General features: G+C 39.2%; 1 protein-coding gene across 2 annotated transcripts in view; it reads right to left on the reverse strand.

Annotated features, from left to right (window-relative positions):
* Nucleotides 1–19,593, reverse strand: part of AUH (AU RNA binding methylglutaconyl-CoA hydratase) — a 106,727-nt gene extending 87,134 nt beyond the window's left edge. For both annotated transcript variants that reach the window (XM_069879926.1, XM_069879927.1), the window contains exons 1-3: nt 19,331–19,593; nt 11,919–11,986; nt 11,734–11,821 (exon numbers count right to left, since the gene is read on the reverse strand). In XM_069879926.1, the coding sequence (XP_069736027.1) occupies nt 11,734–11,821; nt 11,919–11,986; nt 19,331–19,550 (376 nt within the window). In that variant the 5' untranslated portion in view covers nt 19,551–19,593. The remainder of the gene's footprint in view (nt 1–11,733; nt 11,822–11,918; nt 11,987–19,330) is intronic.
* Between the last annotated feature and the right edge of the window lie 6 nt (nt 19,594–19,599).

Consider the following 19,599-nt stretch of genomic DNA (forward strand, 5'->3'; position numbering starts at 1 on the left):
TCCCAGTCATGGCCAGTACAAGCTTTTAAGGTAAGAACACCAGTACTGACAGCACTTGTTAACACATAAGTCAACCACAAGTGAAACAACTCAAACACTCCAAAACACCTACAGAAAGCTGATATGGACAAGGATATCAAAGAACCCACGACCCACTTGAACTGCCCTGCGACTTCAAAAAGCCTAAAGATACTAAAGATACCAGTGAAGACTGCACAGATATTCCTGTTGCTCTAGATATTAAATCAACAGTTATCTAGCTCTAATGCATCTGCAGGAGTCTACATAGCCTATAGCTTGATTAGTGATTCCAAATTACACCGTATTTCCTGAACAGGAAAATCTCAAGCATACCAAGACGACTATACTAATTTCCATGGAAACAAAGACTGCTCAGATATAGCACCCTCTCCACTAGTCTACTCTAACAAATCAAAGACTTCAGCAGCACTGAGTCTCACAATCCTCATACTCTGATACACACAGAGAGACACCTGAGCTGGTCTGGTGACAGTTAGGCTAGTTTCGAGTAAAGGCTAACTTACCACAGTAAAGTTCATCTGCACATCCCTACATTGCACATGCAGATAATTACAGAAATGTCTTACATGTTGTCATGGGCACCAACAGTCATCTAACTACAAGCTTCAATGATACAGGACAGAACGTGGAGGGGAGGGGGAGGGTGCAAAAAGCACAACGCATTTAAGCTGTACACAAAGTTCAACACAACTCTCAAGCAGTCTAAAGCAGTACCATAAGGACAAGGACACTGAGGGATGGGATATCATCCAGAGGGAGCCTTGACAAGCTGGAGAAGTAGGCTTGTGAAAACCACATGAGGTTCAAAAAGGTGAAGTGCAAGATCCTGCACGTGTCAGGGCAACCCTCAGTACTGATGCAGGCTGGGCAACAACATGATTGAGAGCAGCCCTGCAGGGAAAAACTTTCAGTTCTCAAAGGGAGCTTATAAGAAAGATGGAAGAATACCCTTTAGCAGGGCCTGCACCAACAAGACAAGGGGTAATGGTTTTAAACCAAAAAAAGGGGAGATTTAGAATATACATTAGGAAGAAATTTTACATGCTGAGGATGGTGAAACACTGGAACCGGTTGCCCAGAGAGGTGGTAGATGACCCATTCCTGGAAATTTTCAAGGTCTGTTTGGATGGGGTTCTGAACAACCTGATCAAGGTGAAGACATCCCCGCTCACTGCAGGGGGCTTGGGTTAGGTGACCTTCAGAGTCCCTTGCAATCCAAACCAATCTATGATTCTATGACTATACTCCAAAAGCCAAATCCAACTGTAACAAGCATGTGAAATGCAGGAAGTCACTTACACATGTAATCTAGAAAAGGTGGGTTTGCATAAACCTAACAGAAATCCTATACAATGCATTTTAAAACCAAAATCAAATGCTTTGTGGTTGCAGAAGATACATAATACAGCTATTGAAGTGCATTTCCAAACCATACAAGCTCCAATAAGCCAGTTATATCACCAAAGACATGTGTGGATCAAACCTTAGAAAAGCATATTAAAAAAGATGCCATAAATATTTCTGATGATTCCTAAACATCGGAATAAAAAATTGCATATGTATTTCATACCCAGAAAGCAGAGTCCTTTTATGTGAGGAATTGGAAAAACAAATTGTCTGCCTATCTAAGAACATTCACTGCAGAACATAGTTTTCCCAATATAAAATGTTCTGCATCCATACGGTATGGAATGGTATCTTTTCCATTTTGATTTAGTCAATTCTGGTAAAATCAACTCCAGAAATTACTTCACTACTAAATCACTATTTAAAAATTCATTATAGCACTTTAAGTCAGGTCTTGATGCATATTTCACTGTTGTAGTTACTCAAGTAAGGTGCCCTTCACCCCTTCATAATCATCTGCTGCAGACGTCTTTTCATTTAAATTCTGGACACATGTGGAAGATGCTTCTCCACAGCCCCTGTGTATGTCAAGTTTGCACATCAAGTCACTACAAATTTCTATTCAGAAGACTTCTGTATCATTTCTATAAAGATCCAAAAGAATCCAAGATTGTGTCAAATGCTTCACAAAACTGCAGAAGTTCTCTAATTGTTCAAGATCCTATTTGATTTGCTTATTTGCAAGCTATACGGTTATACTTATTAATGAAATTAGTCATTTGGTTCTAGAAGAAAGTGAGGCTCAAACCTTCTACTTACCATTAAAAAAAACAAGCTGCACTTCCAAAATTTTCACTCAAGTTAGTATAAACTAGATGCAGGAAGGGGATTCAAAATGGCCAAGTGTATCCCAGACATTTGTCCCCTAGGTTTTCTGTACAGCAGCTCAAAAGAGAGGATACGCTGGAGAACATCTCTGACTGCAATACACAGAATCCAAACATATTTCTCTTTTCACCAGAGTAGTTATGGTTTGTAACTACTTCTCCAGAACATAATAACAAATTATTTTGTACCTAATATTTCCATTTAATAACTTTAGGCAATCAATTTGATCCATTTTTTCCCCATACTTCTAGAATAATTTTTTCAAAGGGCTTGAGAGAGTCATTCCTGTTTCCTGTTACCCTTCTGCGGCTGAACTAAAGACTAACTGCTTGATCATTTCTTCTGAAGTCATTGTCCAAAAAAGGTTGATTTGGCTTGGCAATAATCACCACATAACTAGAGGACCAATTCAGAGAGACTTGGCTTTTCAAGTAATCTTAAGTAATAGCATGACTTTCAAGTCCATGATGGCTTCAGTTCTAATGGGGAAGGAGAAAGAAGAATGTTTATATTATTGGGATAAATTAACCTTTCACATCTCCATTTTTTCATCAGATGTCATAAGCCACACAAGAAAGAATGGTCAGATGTTGTTTCATCAGCTTGAAAAGGCAAATCTCAAAATTACATCAATCAAGGAAAAATACTGCTAATAAGATGGTTCTCTAAGCTGGCTTTCACAATTTATCTTTCACTAATGGCCTGATCTTGAATTTGTTATTCATCAGGTTTATGCTGACAAGAAAAATAGCAAGGAAATATCCACATCTATCATCCCAGCTGAATATAGTCAATTACCAGAAACTTTTTTTAAGTTTTATGCTGTGGTAATATTAGCTATGAATGAGGTTCTCTCTACTTTCACTAGAGCCTGTGAGAAACTTCAGTGCAGGAGCAAACTGTGGTTGAACGTACTTTCAATTCAAGTAATCTTCTATCAGTGGAGTCTCTTAGAAAGAAATATTATACTTTCATAAATTGCTCCTAGCACTAGAGGAATAACTAATCTAAAGTTGTCATTAAAGAACTGAAAAAATACAGGAGGGAGATACAATATTTCAATAATTACAATGATTAGAGCACACAGTGTAGGAATTGTAAACAGATCATGAAAAGAATCTTGCATCCCAAGTAAGGGATGGAAGAAAGAACTACAGGTTTACCCTTCTTTGAAGTTAATCCATTTCAGCTTCTTAGTACAGTACTAATTACACAGTACTGGTCACTACTCACTGAACTAGACAGAAAGCTTCCTGACTAGTTTTATTTAGCCCATTTTTTATTGAAGTTCCTCTGAGACCTTATATGACCTGTCCATCCTTGATTTCATAGTTCCTCAAAAATAAAGGTCTAGCCTTAGTCTTATTTCAGAAAATCTATAATAACTGGATGTTGTAGGTTAATTTTGGCTGGCTGCCAGGTGCGCAGCAAGCCACATTTTCACTTCACCTCCTCAGTAAGATAAGGGAGAACATATAATGAAAAGCTCATCCGTCTTGACAGGGAGATCATCCAATATTTACCACCATAGGCAAAGCAGACGCAACTTAGGAGGATATACTTAATTTATTGTCAACTAAAAAAAGAGTTGGATAGTGAGAAAAAAAGTAAAAATAAAAATTTCACCCAACCCTTCCCTCCTTCCCAGCTCAACCTCACTACTCCACTGATAAACAGCATGGAGAGGTGAGGAATTGGGGCTGCAGTAAAGACCATAACATTTTGTCTCTGCTACTCCTTCCTCACTCACACTTTTCCCCTGCTCCAGCACAGGGTCTTTTCTATGGGATACAGTCTTTCATGAAGTGCTCTAACATGGGTCCTTCCTGTTGGCTGCAGTTCTTCAAGAACTGCTTCAGCATGGGCCCTTCCCAAAGGATACAGTCCTTCAGAAACAGACTGCTCCAGTGCAGGCCCCCACAGGCTGCATGTGCCATAAAATCCACTCTTGCATAGATTGCTCTCCACAGGCCACTGTTCTAGCCAAGAACCTGCTCCTGAGAGGGCTCTTCATGGGCTGCAGGTTCATTTAAAGCTTGTCCATCTGCTCCAGTGTGGGGTTCTCCACAGGCTGCCAAATGTATACCTGCTCCAGAGCTCTCTTCATCAGGTGCAGGGGTGCCTGCTTCACCATGGTCTTCTCTTTCAGCCGCAAAGGAATCTCTGCTCTGGCTCTTGGAGCACCTCCTCCCATTCCTTATTACTGATCTTGTTGCCTGCAGGGCTGTTTCTCTCACATTTTTTCACTTCTTTCTCTCACAGTTGCTGCACGTGTTTTTTTACCATTTCTTAAATACATCACCACAGAGGTTTCACCAGCACTGCTGACAGGCTAAGCCATTGTTCTATTTTGGAGCTGGCAGGAGCTCATGGTGTGCCACACAGGAGCAGGTTCTGGTCTCTCCTCACAGACGCTGATCCCATGCTACCAAAACTTTGCCACATAAACCCAAGATAATGGTTTAAAAACTGTTCCCAACTACAGAATAACTGTAAGAAAGCTGAATATATGAAAAAGATCCCTCTCCTATAATTTTCTCAAGTCAGGCACTGGAATCACCAATAAGAAGGCAGACATATGAATCTTAGTTGAAAGTTTCATAGCTGACTAAAGCTGATTCAATGACTCCCCTGTTGCTGACAGTTCAATTCTGTTTCCTATTCCAGTCACTGCATCTGCCTTAACCGGAATGGGTCACTCTTTTGGAGATAAATAAAATAATATTGTTATATTCTCATACTCTTACTGAAAAACTACCTGGACACATCCCATTTGCATTTTTTCTGCAGCTAAACTATATATGTATATTTATCTATTTTCACAGCATAAACTAAGCATGCAGGTATTTACTGTGCCACCATATGCTTTATTATCTACAAGCAATTATTATTTGTTAATTTCCCAATACCTTGTACTACAATTAGCCACAAACATGAGCAGAATAACATGCATTAAATAACATGCTGAAGTCATCTGAACTACATTGCAATACTAGAATCATGTAAGTGACCGATTAAGAACACAGCAGCCGTGCTGCACTTAGGGCCAAACCCAAACTTTTGTTAAGGATGAACTGTTCTAGCTCTCAAAAATCCACAGCCATTCCAGTTTCCTCTGAAATCCAGTATACCTCCTCAGGATAAAAGGTAGAGTAGCATTAGGAGTTATCTGAATGAGGTGGTTCCAAAAGAAAGACATTTAAACCAGTTTGTCTTGTTGGGATTTTTTTCTGTACCGACTAGGGGTTCAAACTACAGTCCTAACTGCCCTCAACTCAGTTGCTCAATACGTGATCTAAAACATCATGACAGCTACAAGTTCTTTCATAAAAAAACCAACAGAAACAAAATTAACAAGTGAAAGAACAAAATGAAAGCTGTAGACTCCAAACTCAACAGACTACTATGCACACGCTTACAAGACATAGTTGTCAATGGCTGGCCAATTTGCTGGGTGGCACATAACACATGTTGCTCTGGGGAAAAGCAACTGTCATTGAGCTTAACAGTCTACAAGCAGATAATATCAGTTTGAACGTTGGTGAATGTCTGGAATAAAAAAAAATAAAAACAAAAAAAAGAGGAAAGAAACCAGCTACAGTCTACCTCTGAAGGAATTTATTTTGGGGAATGAAATGCATGTACCACAACGAAAACATTAAGAAGACACTAAAATATTTTAATACATTATCTGAATCCTCAGAAGGGAACAGTAGAGTAATACATGAACTCTTTCTTCAGTTCCTATGTAGGAGCTGGAATCTGGAGGGCCAAAATATTCTCTGAGAAAACACATCCTCTCTCTTTGCTTCCTCAACAGAGACATGAAGGAAAAAGGAGACTACATCCACAGCCACACTTCCCTACTACTTTTGGTAGTTCTAAAAAAATATGAGTAGTTCAAGTAGCTGAGAGCTATCATGGAACTCCTCCTCCACATCAAAATCTCATAAACAAAGAAGTCTTCAAGGATCTGCTTTACAGGACCTGGCTACTTGATAAACTTCTGCCACAACTACATCAGCTGGAAATGGCAGCCGGGAACCACATATCATACAGACAATTCAGCTGTGCTGGGAAGAAAATTCTGATGTAGACATGTTATTCCAACAGGAAAAGTATTTGTGTTGGCTTTACTTGCACCACAGACCCAAAATGATGAGTTTTTGCTGGCAGAAGATTACTTCTGCTTTTCCAGGAGAGGACTACATTGGCCAAGCTGCAGCGACTTTTAGGTCAAATCAGCTTGAAGAGCTCCAACACCTAAAGTTTTCAAATTGTCTTGAAAGATGGTTACAACAAAAACATAAGCAAACTATCAATATTCTGATATGTCTCAAAGATCCCTTAACTAAGCTCTCTAAAGAACAACATAATTTCAAATCTGTCAACTAAAAATTGCCCCAAAGGTTTCTTTCTTTTCATGCACACATATACAAGCAAATAATTCCTCAGTCCCATAACCTCTCTTTCAATTACTGCAGTTCACTTTGGAAAAGGAATACTGAAGAACCTGTTCTCAACAATTATACTCTAAACACAGTCACAAAAAAAAAAACCCTCAAGAAGAGGTTCTTGCCATGCAAGCTCCTTCCTCTAATTCTTCCATACAAAATGAAATCCAGAGCCACAACATTTCGCTCTCCTCCCATGAGTTGGCGTAAATTTTCTGCATATTGACAGAGGTTTGGTGGATTCAAGGTACCTGAGGACAACTCACAGGTGGACTTCTAGGAAAGTAACAACCTCTGACTGGACTGAGACAGTCAGAGTTAAACAAACTGTCCTGGTTGGCCAGGTACCAAAGGGAGGACAATGAAACAGTAACTACTCTAAACTCTAAAATAGTAGCATGGGGTTTTATTTATTAGTAGTAGCGGCACACTGAACCAATGAACTACAGGCCAATAAGTTATTGCCTGAGAAAAACAAGAGGAATATATTTTTCTAAAAATGCATGCAAGTGCCTTCTTGACAGGACATGAATCATAGAATCATAGAATAACCAGGTTGGAAGAGACCCACCAGATCATCGAGTCCAACCATTCCTATCAAACACTAAATCATGCCCCTTAGCACCTCGTCCACCCGTGCCTTAAACACCTCCAGGGAAGGTGACTCAACCACCTCCCTGGGCAGCCTGTTCCAGTGCCCAATCACCCTTTCTGTGAAAAACTTTTTCCTAATGTCCAGCCTAAACCTCCCCTGGCGGAGGGAGGCCCATGAAAAGAGGGCTGGAGGAACATGACAGCCTTAAGGGAAACAATACTTCAAGGTGGATGGGGGAAAGAAAGGAACATAAAGGAGGCTGTTTCTTTAATTAATGCAACCATCAACAACTAAAACTGTTTAAAAAGAAAAGAATATTTCCTGATCTCAAATATTCATAGTTTGTAACAGCAAAATATAACATTTCCTTTCACGTCACCAAACACATGCCAGGGTTGGGGTGAGGAAGGATGAGGAAGAGACAAAGAATCACACAGCAGCCTTCAGCTTGTCAAAGTAAAATTTCCAAATGCAAAACTCTACAGTAATTAAAAGGTCTATAAATATTCTTTTGCCCATTCTTCATAGCCTTAGGAAACTGAACAACAAAAGCTTTAAGGTGCAATATTCGGCTGTTGTACTTTTCAGTCTACAAACGTTATTGAACATTCTGAAAATGAAGAATAGGCGAAAGAACTGAGAAGTAAAGTAAAACTCATGGGCTGAGATAAGGATAATTTTAATACAACAATAAAAGAAGAGAGTTCACTTCAGGCAGCAACTTCAGAGACTGCAGCAACAGCAGCAATCACAATGACAGCAGAACACAGAATATTAAACACAGAAGCCAGATCGCTTGCCCAACCCCTGGCCAAATTCCGACTCTCATACTGAACATGATGTTATGGCATGGAATATTCAATTGGCCAGTTTGGGTTAGCCATCCTAGCTCTGCACCTGCATACTAGCAAAACATGAACTAAGAATCCCTTGATTTCTTATCAAAAGCTGAAAAGAAATCAGTGTATTTTCTGCATTTTTCTAATACTAAAACTAAACAACAGCAGTTGCTGGGAAGAAAATTAACTCTGTATCAGCCAAACACAAACATTACTTGGCAACAAGTAAAACAGTATGTGTTATCAACATTATTCTTATATGAAACGCAAAACACAGCAGCTACAGCGAAGAGAAATTCTTCTCCAGCCAAAACCAGGATGCAGTTCTTCCTCCCTTCCCCAAGTGTGTACTATGCACACACTTCCACAAGGTTACTGAATATGAAAATCTGCTCACAAAACTACCTAAGCAATATCACTAATGTACACTAATGAAAAATTAAGCCATTCAAATTGCCTACGTAAATGAAATTCAGTCCCTTGTGTAAACACAGCATAGCTGTGCTTTCCTCAAGGAACACTGCCAGGAATGCTGCACAAACTCACCTGCCTTGGCAGCAGAACCAGGTAGGCACACAGAGCAGACTTACATAGGCCAGGAATTGCCACACATATTCAGCTCCAGAAAGGCCAATATTGTATTCATTTAGGTTTAGGCAGAGAAAGAAAGGAGCCAAGGAAGCCACTTCTGATGATGGAAGCACAAGAAAGCTCTCATGGACTTCAAGCATCCTTAACACAAGCCAACCTCTTCCTTGACTTCTAGGTGCCCCTTTTGATCAGGACTAGTGCCTTTCGAAGCCAGGTTAGCCTAACTGAATGCATAAAGAAATGTGACAACATTTCACAAGACGATCTTTGCATTTTTTAAGGAAATTAAATTAATTTCCTGAGTAAGGCCCTCCAGAAAATACCTTGTTATATCCAGTACGTTCCTCTCTTTGCTTTACCTCCTTAAGCCATTACCTGTTTTCTCCATGTCCTATTACGCTTTCTGTAGTTTCATTCTCTTTACAGACACCCCTTGAAGTCATCTATAGGAGCAACCTATTCAGCCAGTGAGGTCTTCCTGCTTATATTTCACAAACTCTGCCACAAGTCTTCTGGTTCACACTGAATTTCAGTCACCACTGTTGAATTATCCTTTACTTCACTAGTTCAGCTGCAGGAGTTTGCTTTCCTAGGACACTCCTTTTACCTGTCACTTTTTTTTTTTCAAATTACAGACACCTGGTCCACACTATCTCTGCTCTCTAGTTTACGCTCCGTGTGTGTGTGTGTGTATATACACATATATATATATATAGCCATACAGCCTCAGTATTTCACACTTCTCTTTTCAGTGCTTATTTCCCTTCCTAATGTCCGCACAAAAACATCCTTTCATCTTACCTACAGTTAGCTGCATATACATACAACTTGTTTTTTTAGACAGGCAAGCAGGCACAATGCCTATGTTAAATGTTAATATCAAACCAGCTCTGCAGTGTCAGCCAACAAAGAATACTGGAGAAGTACCTGGATCATAAATACAATAGTAACAGCATACTTGACATCCTTTTCCTCAAAATCAATATTTTGTAGAATCATAGAGTGGTCTGGGTTGCAAGGGACCTGAAAGACAATCTAGTTCCATCCCTCCTGCCATGGCCAGAGACACCTTCCATGATCAGGTTGCTCAAAGCCCCATCCAACCTGTCCTTGAATAACTCCACTGAGGGGGTATCTACACATCCTGTGGGCAATCTGTTCCAGCACCTCACCACCCTCACAGTAAAAAAATTCTTCCTAATATTTAAACTAAATCTCCCCTCTTTCCTCATCACTCCTATAGACCCCCTTTAAGTACTGGAAGGCTGCTCTAACATCTCCCCAGAACCTTCTCTTTCTGCTCTTGTATTTCCTATATAACACTGCCATAAAATTCACAAATGTTAAATTAAGAAAAATTAGTTTAAAAAAGAAACAGTTGATAGTAAATCTCAATCAATGGCCACCTTTCTTTATTAAGTAACCTGAAGCCCCATTTGCATGTGTTGCTCTGACACTGCGTTCTTCATCAGTATAAAACCTACAGATTTTAAACCTTTTTTCCTGAAGGTTATTAGCAAACGACCTGTAAAACTTGTTGTTTTAAAGGAGAGAACTTTTAAATTAAATATGCTAATTAATATTTAACCTATTTATTTGTATTACTAAATGCTGGATCAATTACTCCCTTTTTTCAACATAATTCTTTTCCCAAGTCTTACAAATAACAAACTGTATCTGGATGAAAACAGACACACTGCAAGAAACAAAAATAATTCAAAACTCAATTTAAATTACTTAGTTGTGGTACGTAAAAACTGGAAAAACTATTTTGCATTAAACTGAACTAATTATAGAATCATAGAATCACCAGGTTGGAAAAGACCCATAGGATCATCAAGTCCAACCATTCCTATCAAATACTAAACCATGACCCTCAGCACCTTGTTCACCCATCCCTTAAACACCTCCAGGGAAGGTGACTCAACCACCTCCCTGGGCAGCCTGTTCCAGTGCCCAATCACCCTTTCTGTGAAGAATTTTTTCCTAATGTCCAGCCTGAACCTCCCCTGGCGGAGCTTGAGGCCATTCCCTCTTGTCCTGTGCCCTGTCACCTGAGGCCAGCACCCTCCTCTCCACAACCTCTTTTTAGGTAGTTGTAGAGAGCAATGAGGTCTCCCCTCAGCCTCCTCTTCTTATGTGATATGCAGCTAGGAAACTTAATAACTGCATAAATGACCAGAACAGAAACATTTTAGAACTAATCTGGTACTCTTTCCTGATGTTCTACTGGCATATTAGAAAGAAGAAACTAACATACTTACTCACTGTTTTCAAACTGATAATATTAAATTGGAATGAAGTCAGAACCGGATAACATACGAGAATAAGTAGTCTATTCACTTCTTCACTTGATATCTACAAAAGACACTGTTGCCTCCATTGATTTTGACATGCTAACAAATTCCGCTTCCCAGTTTGGTAGCTAATAGCTTTTGTTTACCTCAGCACTTGATACGTGTGCTGGGGTGCGCGATTTTTGGTTTGTTTTTATTTTTACTAATTTGAAAATACTTTCAGCCTGCATTAACAGTAATGTTGATAATGGATTTTTATTTTAAGTATGCTTCTTTAATTAAAAGTTAACTTTAATGTGTTCAAAATATGTTTTCAATTCAGCTTTCTGCATAGACTCAGAATCGCAGAATTGCAGAATCATCAGGTTGGAAAAGACCCACAGGATCATCAAGTCCAACCGTTCTCATTCCAAAGGACATGTAAGACTTTCTAGGAGCTCAATTAAACAATTTTCCACCACCATGAATAAACTATTACACATTTTGAAATACTTCATGACACAGAAGAATAAAAATGATATTGACTTCTTGTAAGCAATTGAGGAAAATCATATAAAAATGTTTTGTTTGCTACTGAGATGAATATATACAAAAGATGTTTCCTTGGAATCTGGGTGCTTTTTTTGAGAGCAATACGAGATACAGTTTTCCACCTTCTCAGGAAAATTAAATTTGCATACCAGCACAGAATATCCCTGGGACTTCACTCCGGAATATAACAGTTCGTACATTCTTATCAGATTTCAAAGTATCCACAGCTTTTGACATCTACAGAGAAAAGGAGGAAGGGGAATAACCAAACAATTTTTAAAGTGCTTAATTCCAATACTTCACCTTTATACTAAAAAATATTATTTTCACTTACCATTTTCAAAATATTTTTATTAAGTGCATTCTTGGCACGAGATCTGTTTAATCCAAGCACCACAATTCCTGGAGGGAAAGAAAAATTTCATCACTGTTACAATGTAGCAAAATACATTTATTGTATATAATTTCAAAATAATAATTTACAAAGGAAAAGCATCATTGAGGACTGAAAAAAAATGTTACTAGAATCACTTCATTACTGAGTTTTAGAAAGAAAATAAACTAACTTACAATTTCCAATGTTAAACATTTCAACGCTCAAAAGAAATGACACTTATTTTAAGAACAAAAATACAGTCCTAACACCCTCACATAGTAACTGTTTAATTATATATTCGGGCTTTGTAAGCACTATTGCATGCACAAATTTCATGTTTGTGTGTGAAGTCCTGACATGCAATCAGAAAATATAGTTAATTGAAAGCACATATTTCCTCTCTTAGACAGCCTGCCTTCAAAGACTTCTTAAGCAAGAAGTGGGACCACAGCTAAGACTAACAACTCTAGTACACGTAAAAGGAAGGCACAAACACTGAAAGAATGCTATCAATGGGAGACCTGAATTTTTGTTTAAAAATTTTTAAAAAATCATATAAGATTATCCCTCTAGACACAAAAGCTGGGCTCAATGCTTGGTACACAGCAATCACACATTCACAGCTCTCTTATTCCATTTGCACATCAGTTACCTCGCTAGCTGACTACACATGCACTGGTTTGCATGTTGCAGCAGGAACACCATTTGTTTGTCCTTATTTCACTCCCCTCAGCTTAACAGGCAAAATTATAAAATGGGAAAATTCTGAAAAGCTTACCTTGGTAATGTCTAAGTTTAGCAAGCTTATAGCAATCTTCTAGATTTTACTTCTTGAACACACTACAATTCCTTGAATTCTAAACAGCAGCGCACAATCCTATTGAATTGATCCAGCCCTAATAAGGTCTTCTCAACCAGGGCTTCTTTTTCACTTGGAGAATGCAAGGGTAAGGGGAAAAAGACAAAGGACTACAACAGGGATCAGAAATGAAACACAAAAAGGGAGCTCTCCATCTCAAACAAAAATGCTCACAATATTGCCACCAATCTACAAGATGAAGAAAAAAAAAAAAAAGAAAAATCCAGAAACTTAGTATTTGTCCAGGTATTTATTACTTCACCACTCAGTTCTGCACGTATAATCTATAGGTAACCTGGCTCTCATGGCCTCCACAGGATGCCTGTCTTGTTTTCTCAGTGCACACCACTTCTTTTATCTCAGGGAAACCTATCCCCTCAAAGGACTGACCAGTAAGTTCACGAGCCAGCTCCCCTTCCTCTTCTTTCTCCTTCGCGTATACGCACATGCACACATGCACAAACGCGATTAAAGTGACCTCCTCCAATTTAAAACCAAAGTCCTCTATTTGCCAGCTACCACTCCTAATATTCAAATAAAGATGGTTAAATGCAAGTAATAGAGCATACATATCTCTTGTTTGCTCCCAGGGAACAATCAATTGTTATGCATAGATGCCTCCTAAAAGCTGACATGTGCCTGGCTATAAATGACCTTGGCTCTCCTGTTCTCTAAGTCTAAATTCCCACCTATTCATCCCCATGGTTTGAAGTATTCAAGTAGGACTTTCTACAAGGGTCCTTTTTCAGCACTCACACAGGACTGTTTATGTGCTGTTAAGCAAACTGGACAATGTTCAAGTGTAGTGCTTTTCTTCTACTGTCACAAATTACTCTTCAGAAGTAACTACTTCATGATAATCACACGTAGACTAGACAAATGCAGCACTACTCATTAAAGCAACAGACACTTGACCAGGGTTTGATTTTGAACTCTAAGGCACACTGCAAATCCAATGTTTGAATAAACCAGGGATGCTATTGTCCCAAATTGTTCTTCAGTTAGGAAATAAAGTCCTTTCCAGAAGCATGTTTTTCAAAGGCAATGCTGCTTTTTAATTATACTTCTATTTTTCTTCTTCCCATTGGAGCCCAAAGACTGCTTCTCCACCACCAATATTAGTACATAAAGGAGGAAGTTCCAATGTACACTTAATATTTTTGCCAACAAAGGGACAATCCTTGAAGACAAATCATACAAGTTGATTCTTCTTAGCAGTGTCACATCAAGTCATAAATCTACCAGTTCTGCCTCCCTCTCCAGAAAAATAAGAGTTAAACATCAATAACACCTACAAAGGTGATCTGTTTCTTAAACAGCAAAAAAAAGGTTAGCAAAGGCTTGCAACAGGAACAGCATAAAAGTTTTACAAGAGAAAAGTTGCCTTGAATTCTCATTTGAGGCAGTGTCATTTTAATGTGCCATCACTATAGTACCTGGGCATCCTTAAAACAAATTCTTAGGTTTTTTAACACTGCAGTAAGATACAGAAAGTTCTCCCAATGTAATAATCAGTGATCAAACTACAGACAGATGAACTACCTGCTCAAAGTCTCAAAACAGAAATTGAAAAACAGACTTCCTAATTTCCAGCCATGAATTTAATCTTTCTTTATTCCCCAGCCCACCTCAAGAATCACCTGGCAAAACCCATTTAAGGCAAGTCTTTCCTGTTTTGTGCATTCAACAATATTTAACCCGCTGGTCACATAAGTATACCAATTTTAGATGGGATAAACTTCCCTAACAAGGGCAAAAAGGAATAATAAAGTTTAACATAACACTGCAGAGCCCAACCAACCCAATTATAAAGAAAAGTTTGGGGGGATAGAAGGAAAATGCTCAGAAAATACTGCCATACAAGTAACCATTTTCACAAATACTGTTAGTCATACAGAAAATCTAATTATTTTTATTGTTCTAAAATATTTGTTGTATCGTCATCTGAAGGATTTAATAATGGTTCATTCTTATTAAAGCAGCCACATTCAGGTGCACTTTCCAAAATATTTTTTTTTAAAAGTTGAAAAAACCTATTTGTAAAAGAAAACAAAAATCAAAAGTCATCATCAGATTCATCAACAAATATTAGCAGAAATAATAATAGCATTCCAGTACCCCTATGGTGTCAAAGAAAGGGGTATATAATACTAAGAAGTAATAAGTATGCATATAATACTAAACTTGAAATCAATTTCATCATTTTTCCTGGGAGTCATCTCCACATTATTTCAGAACACTCTTCAGCAAATAATGTACATCTACCAAAAAGGGACTAGGACGATTCCCAGTACTGTCTATTATAAGCAGTTATATCCCTGTGTACTACTTGCCTAGTCAACCATGAGGGAAAAAGCACATACAAATGTGCAGTATGTTCTCTGCCTATATGGTACCTTTGTCAAGAGAATGCTGCCTGTGATCTAACTCTAATGTTTAAGAGAAAACTATATGAAGGTCCTACATTATAAAAACAATGTCTTTCAGCAAGATACATATATACATGAAAGATAGCTTCAAAATACATGTAAATTCCCAGACACATCCTCATTTCATAATGTACACAAAAACTGAGATTCACATACAAGTAATACATATTGTAAGGTTCCTGTATTTTAAGACTGATAGTAAAAACATATGATGCCATAATTACTTATAATAGCTGAGAGAGATCGTGTGTCTTTATACATTGTACAAAATTAGGTGGATCAATTTAAGCAGAGTGACTGGATCACTGTTGAACTACAGTTTATAACAGCACACAGAAAACCTTGCTTTAAAAAATTATCTGTTTTATCTTGTATATTTTAGTTTCAATAAAACCCTCATCCTTAATGTTTGGCAGAAACGCATTTAAACGGATAAATAAATAAATAAATCCTGTCTCTACGCTCACATAAGCAATTTCATTTGAGTTAGAAGGATTCACTACATCTGTATAAAAAGTACGTAAGGAACTACACTTATTTGTATTAAGTATACACACTCACACATTAGGTGTACACTCCAAATGCACTCTTTTGTAACTAAAAAATCCAAATTACGGATTAAGGAAGGAGGATCTTTTTAAGCTTGTCTCACTTACTCTGATAAACCAAGGTAGACAAGTTGGCTTAAATGATTACCACTCCAGAACAGCTTCTCAAGAACAAGAACTTATGATAACTGCATCATGCACAATTCTGGTGGTTTCCATTGATCGCCTTATCAAGAAGTTTTTAAGTGCAAAGTCATACGGATCTGTATTAGGTGGTACCTTTAAAAAGCACCAGAACGCTTTTCAAAATTCCATATTTGCACAATTTGTATCCCTCAGCACCACCTAAAAATCTTTCCTGCACTTCTTAAATCAGTAGGTCCCATCTGCTCAGCCCTGTTTTATTTAAAGAGACAGGGTTTTCTGACTTATCAGCTAGCTATAAGTTTCCAATCTCTGAATAAACAACCGCAACTGAGACCATACTTGTTCTGCCCGTTCTATGTATGTTAAAATTCTAAACGATGACAACAAAAAGACATCTTCCGTACTCAAACTGAACTATACCCAGCCAGAAAACACAAGCACACAGTTATTCTAGTGTAAAATCCAAACTGTACAAATGTAGTAATAGGACTAGGGAAAAATGGCTATAAACTGGTCAGGGGCAGATTTAGCCTAGACATAAAAGATAAATTTCTTGACAATGGGAGTGGTGAGGCACTGGAACAGGTTACCCAGGAAAAGATGTGGCTGCCCCATACCTGGAGATGTTGAAGGCCAGCACCCTGGGACCTTGGGCAGCCTGATCTAGTGGGAGGTGTCCCTGACCATGGCAGGAGTGGTGGAACTGGATGATCTTTAAGGTCCCTTCCAACCCAAACTGTTCCACGATACCAGCAAGTAACACTGCAACATTTAAGTCTGGAGATATTTCTTCTAATTCCATCTGTAACTTAAAGAGCAAAACCCCTAAATTCATTAAAACTTGTAATAGGCTTACTGATGTAACATTGCTAAAAGTTCTGAAGTGTCAATAGGTGTAATATAATTCAGCTCTAGTGATAATCAAATAGAATCTCAAATAAAGTAAAAGATACAGATTTAATTAAGAAATACTAACGCATTACTATTCACCTACACTCGTAGAAAACTAATACTAAAAGCTTCGCAAGTTGCAACATGTTGATCAGAACAACACAGGCACTTTAAAGGCACATTCTTCAAAAATCTCACATCTTTTGTATTCTAGTTCAGCTCAAAATTTGCAAGCTGGAAAGACATGAATTAAAATTTTAATAACTAGCCCTTTCAATTACAGCCTTATTTCAGTTTTTGTTTAACAACTTCCCAAAAACTGTGGTATACAAATCACATGAAAGTGTAAGGAAGCAGGACAGTACGTGCTTTTACATGAGGCAGTTACCGTCAGTTTTCCTGCCAGACTAGCATCCTCAGTTGTAAAAGTCCCTGAACAATCCATTCAAGTCTCCAAGTAGCCTGGAAAGACTAGGTGTGGACAAGAGCCTAACTCTGGAGCATGTGTGTGCTGTGAAAGTAGTCAGAGGGACAAGGCCTGTCCCAGTGCACAGTCAATAAGTTTGTAATGGTGAGGCAATGATGAGGCAATGGCACCAGGATCCCACTTGGGAAGGTCTAGAACATGCGACTGGCGGAAAAAATAGCAGCAGTTTTGAGAAAGAAAGGTCAGAAAGACCACGGTGGCTTACAAGAAGTTACTGTCCTAATGCAGCAGGGGTATTAACAATGCTGTAAACAGGTAAAGACAGATAATGTGACACACAAGGAAAAGAGGAAGGTGTGCAGTAGCAGCACAGGGAAGAAGTAAGAGACATGCTTCTTTCACCAAAACATGGTCTGCTCTTTTGTGCTGCTCAAAGAGGTATGGGAATCTTGTGTCTTCTAGCTTACTTCTTGACCCTTGTTCTTATCCTTTATTAACAGTGTTTGTTTCTGTGCCCTTCTGAAAGGCAAAGCCAAAAAAATCCTTTGTTCTGAATAGCATTCATGAATTAAAAATGCATTGACTGAGCCGTTCCTTACGATAGCCACCGCTGATTTAACACTAAAAAATGGTATCTCCATCTTTTGGGTCATTTTTAATGCCACATTTAACAAAGATGTGTATTCTGAAAAAGAAAGAAAAACCTTCAAAAATACCTTTTTCAACAGAAAAATAGAAACAGGTGGGCTACTGACATTCAAAACTTTAGCTATCTCTGCATCTTTCCTTAAAAAAAGCCTTCAATTCTCTGCACAGTCAAACTTACAGTAACTGCATCAGAACACAACAGCAACAAAATGTAAGACAGACACGCATTACTTAACACCTTCATAACATTACAAAAGCAATGACTTATAGCTGATTGCTGGAACAGAGTACTCAGTTCTAGCACTCAGTTCTAGCACTCAGTTCTTAGGTAGTACCCAACTATTTTCTACAACTTGTTGGAAAAGCACAAAGCAAGCAAGAAAAAACAATCCTCCACAAACTCTTCTTTGCTCTTGCCTTCCCTCTTCTTCAATTTAAAATAACGTTAAAAAAATAAAATAGATGTTTAAAACTAAATCCAAGTTCCACAACTGGCCAACAGAAGAGGACTACATAAGTATGTCTTAATGGTACTGCCAAGAGAGGGAACAGAACAATCACTAAGACAGAAGTGGATTTCATGATAAGATTACATCATCAGCTCTACCTATTGACATTTGAGACAGAAAACTTGCCCTCAGATGAAAACAGAGCCTCAAGTTTTCCTTTGAAAAACAACCACCTTCTACGTCTCATGCTAAAATTCGAAGTTTTAACGTTTCCTCTCCATACACATATAAAAAGTCTCTATATCTCCATACCCAGACACAGGTGATTGTTAGCCTGAATTTGCAGCAAGTCTGAAACAACTAAGTTTACATGCTGTAAGACGTAAATTCAATTGTGCATCTCAAGATATGGTTATTCCAAGACAAACTATCCACATAAGGAGATTTCCACACTGCAGATAAATAGAGCTTCACGCTATGACCCTCTCCATAAAACTAAGTGTAACATCAGAGCTCCAGAAATAAATCCCCAGGAGGATACCTTGCACTTACTGTTCCTCTACCGTTCCTAGTAGCTTCCACTTACTGTTCTTCCACCATTCCTAGCCCTGGTGCTCTCAAATGAGAAGGAAGCGACAAACATTATAGGAGATGGAAGACCTCCAAAGCAAGAACACCAGATCAGGAAAGGAAATAAAGTGTCCACGTTGTGATGCTCTGGCTCCAGATCACTCTGGAGCCCGGATTTTCTTTCTCTGTTTAAACAGGTGGATTAAAACAAGACCCTCGTGTGCCGTTCCCTGCCCCCGCACACCAGCCAGTGCGGAAAACAACGCGGCTGCGGCGTTTCGCTAAACTCCGTGGCCAACGGAGGCCAACTCGGGAGGGCGGAGCTTGCACCCGCAGCTCCGCGAAGGGCAAGCCTAGAGGGCCGCCCCGCCGCCCCCGCGGGGGTCACCGACCCCTCGTCACCTTTGTGCTCGTCATCCAGGTACCGCACCCGCAGCTCCTCCTCTTCCTTTGCATCCGAACCGTAGCTCCTCCCGGCCGAGGGGAGAGCGGCCGCGGCGGCCGCGGCGGCGCCTGCCCGCACTGTGACGCGGCGGCCGGAGCGGCCGAAAGAAGCGCCGGCCGCGGCCGCCACCCGGGCTCGGCCTTGCAGGAGGCCCAGGCCGCGCAGCGCCGCCGCCATTGCTGCCGCCTGCGCCCGCCCCGGCCCCGGCCCGCCGCCCACGTGACCG

This window comes from Phaenicophaeus curvirostris, chromosome Z (genome assembly GCF_032191515.1).
Source record: "Phaenicophaeus curvirostris isolate KB17595 chromosome Z, BPBGC_Pcur_1.0, whole genome shotgun sequence".
Taxonomy (NCBI): domain Eukaryota; kingdom Metazoa; phylum Chordata; class Aves; order Cuculiformes; family Cuculidae; genus Phaenicophaeus; species Phaenicophaeus curvirostris.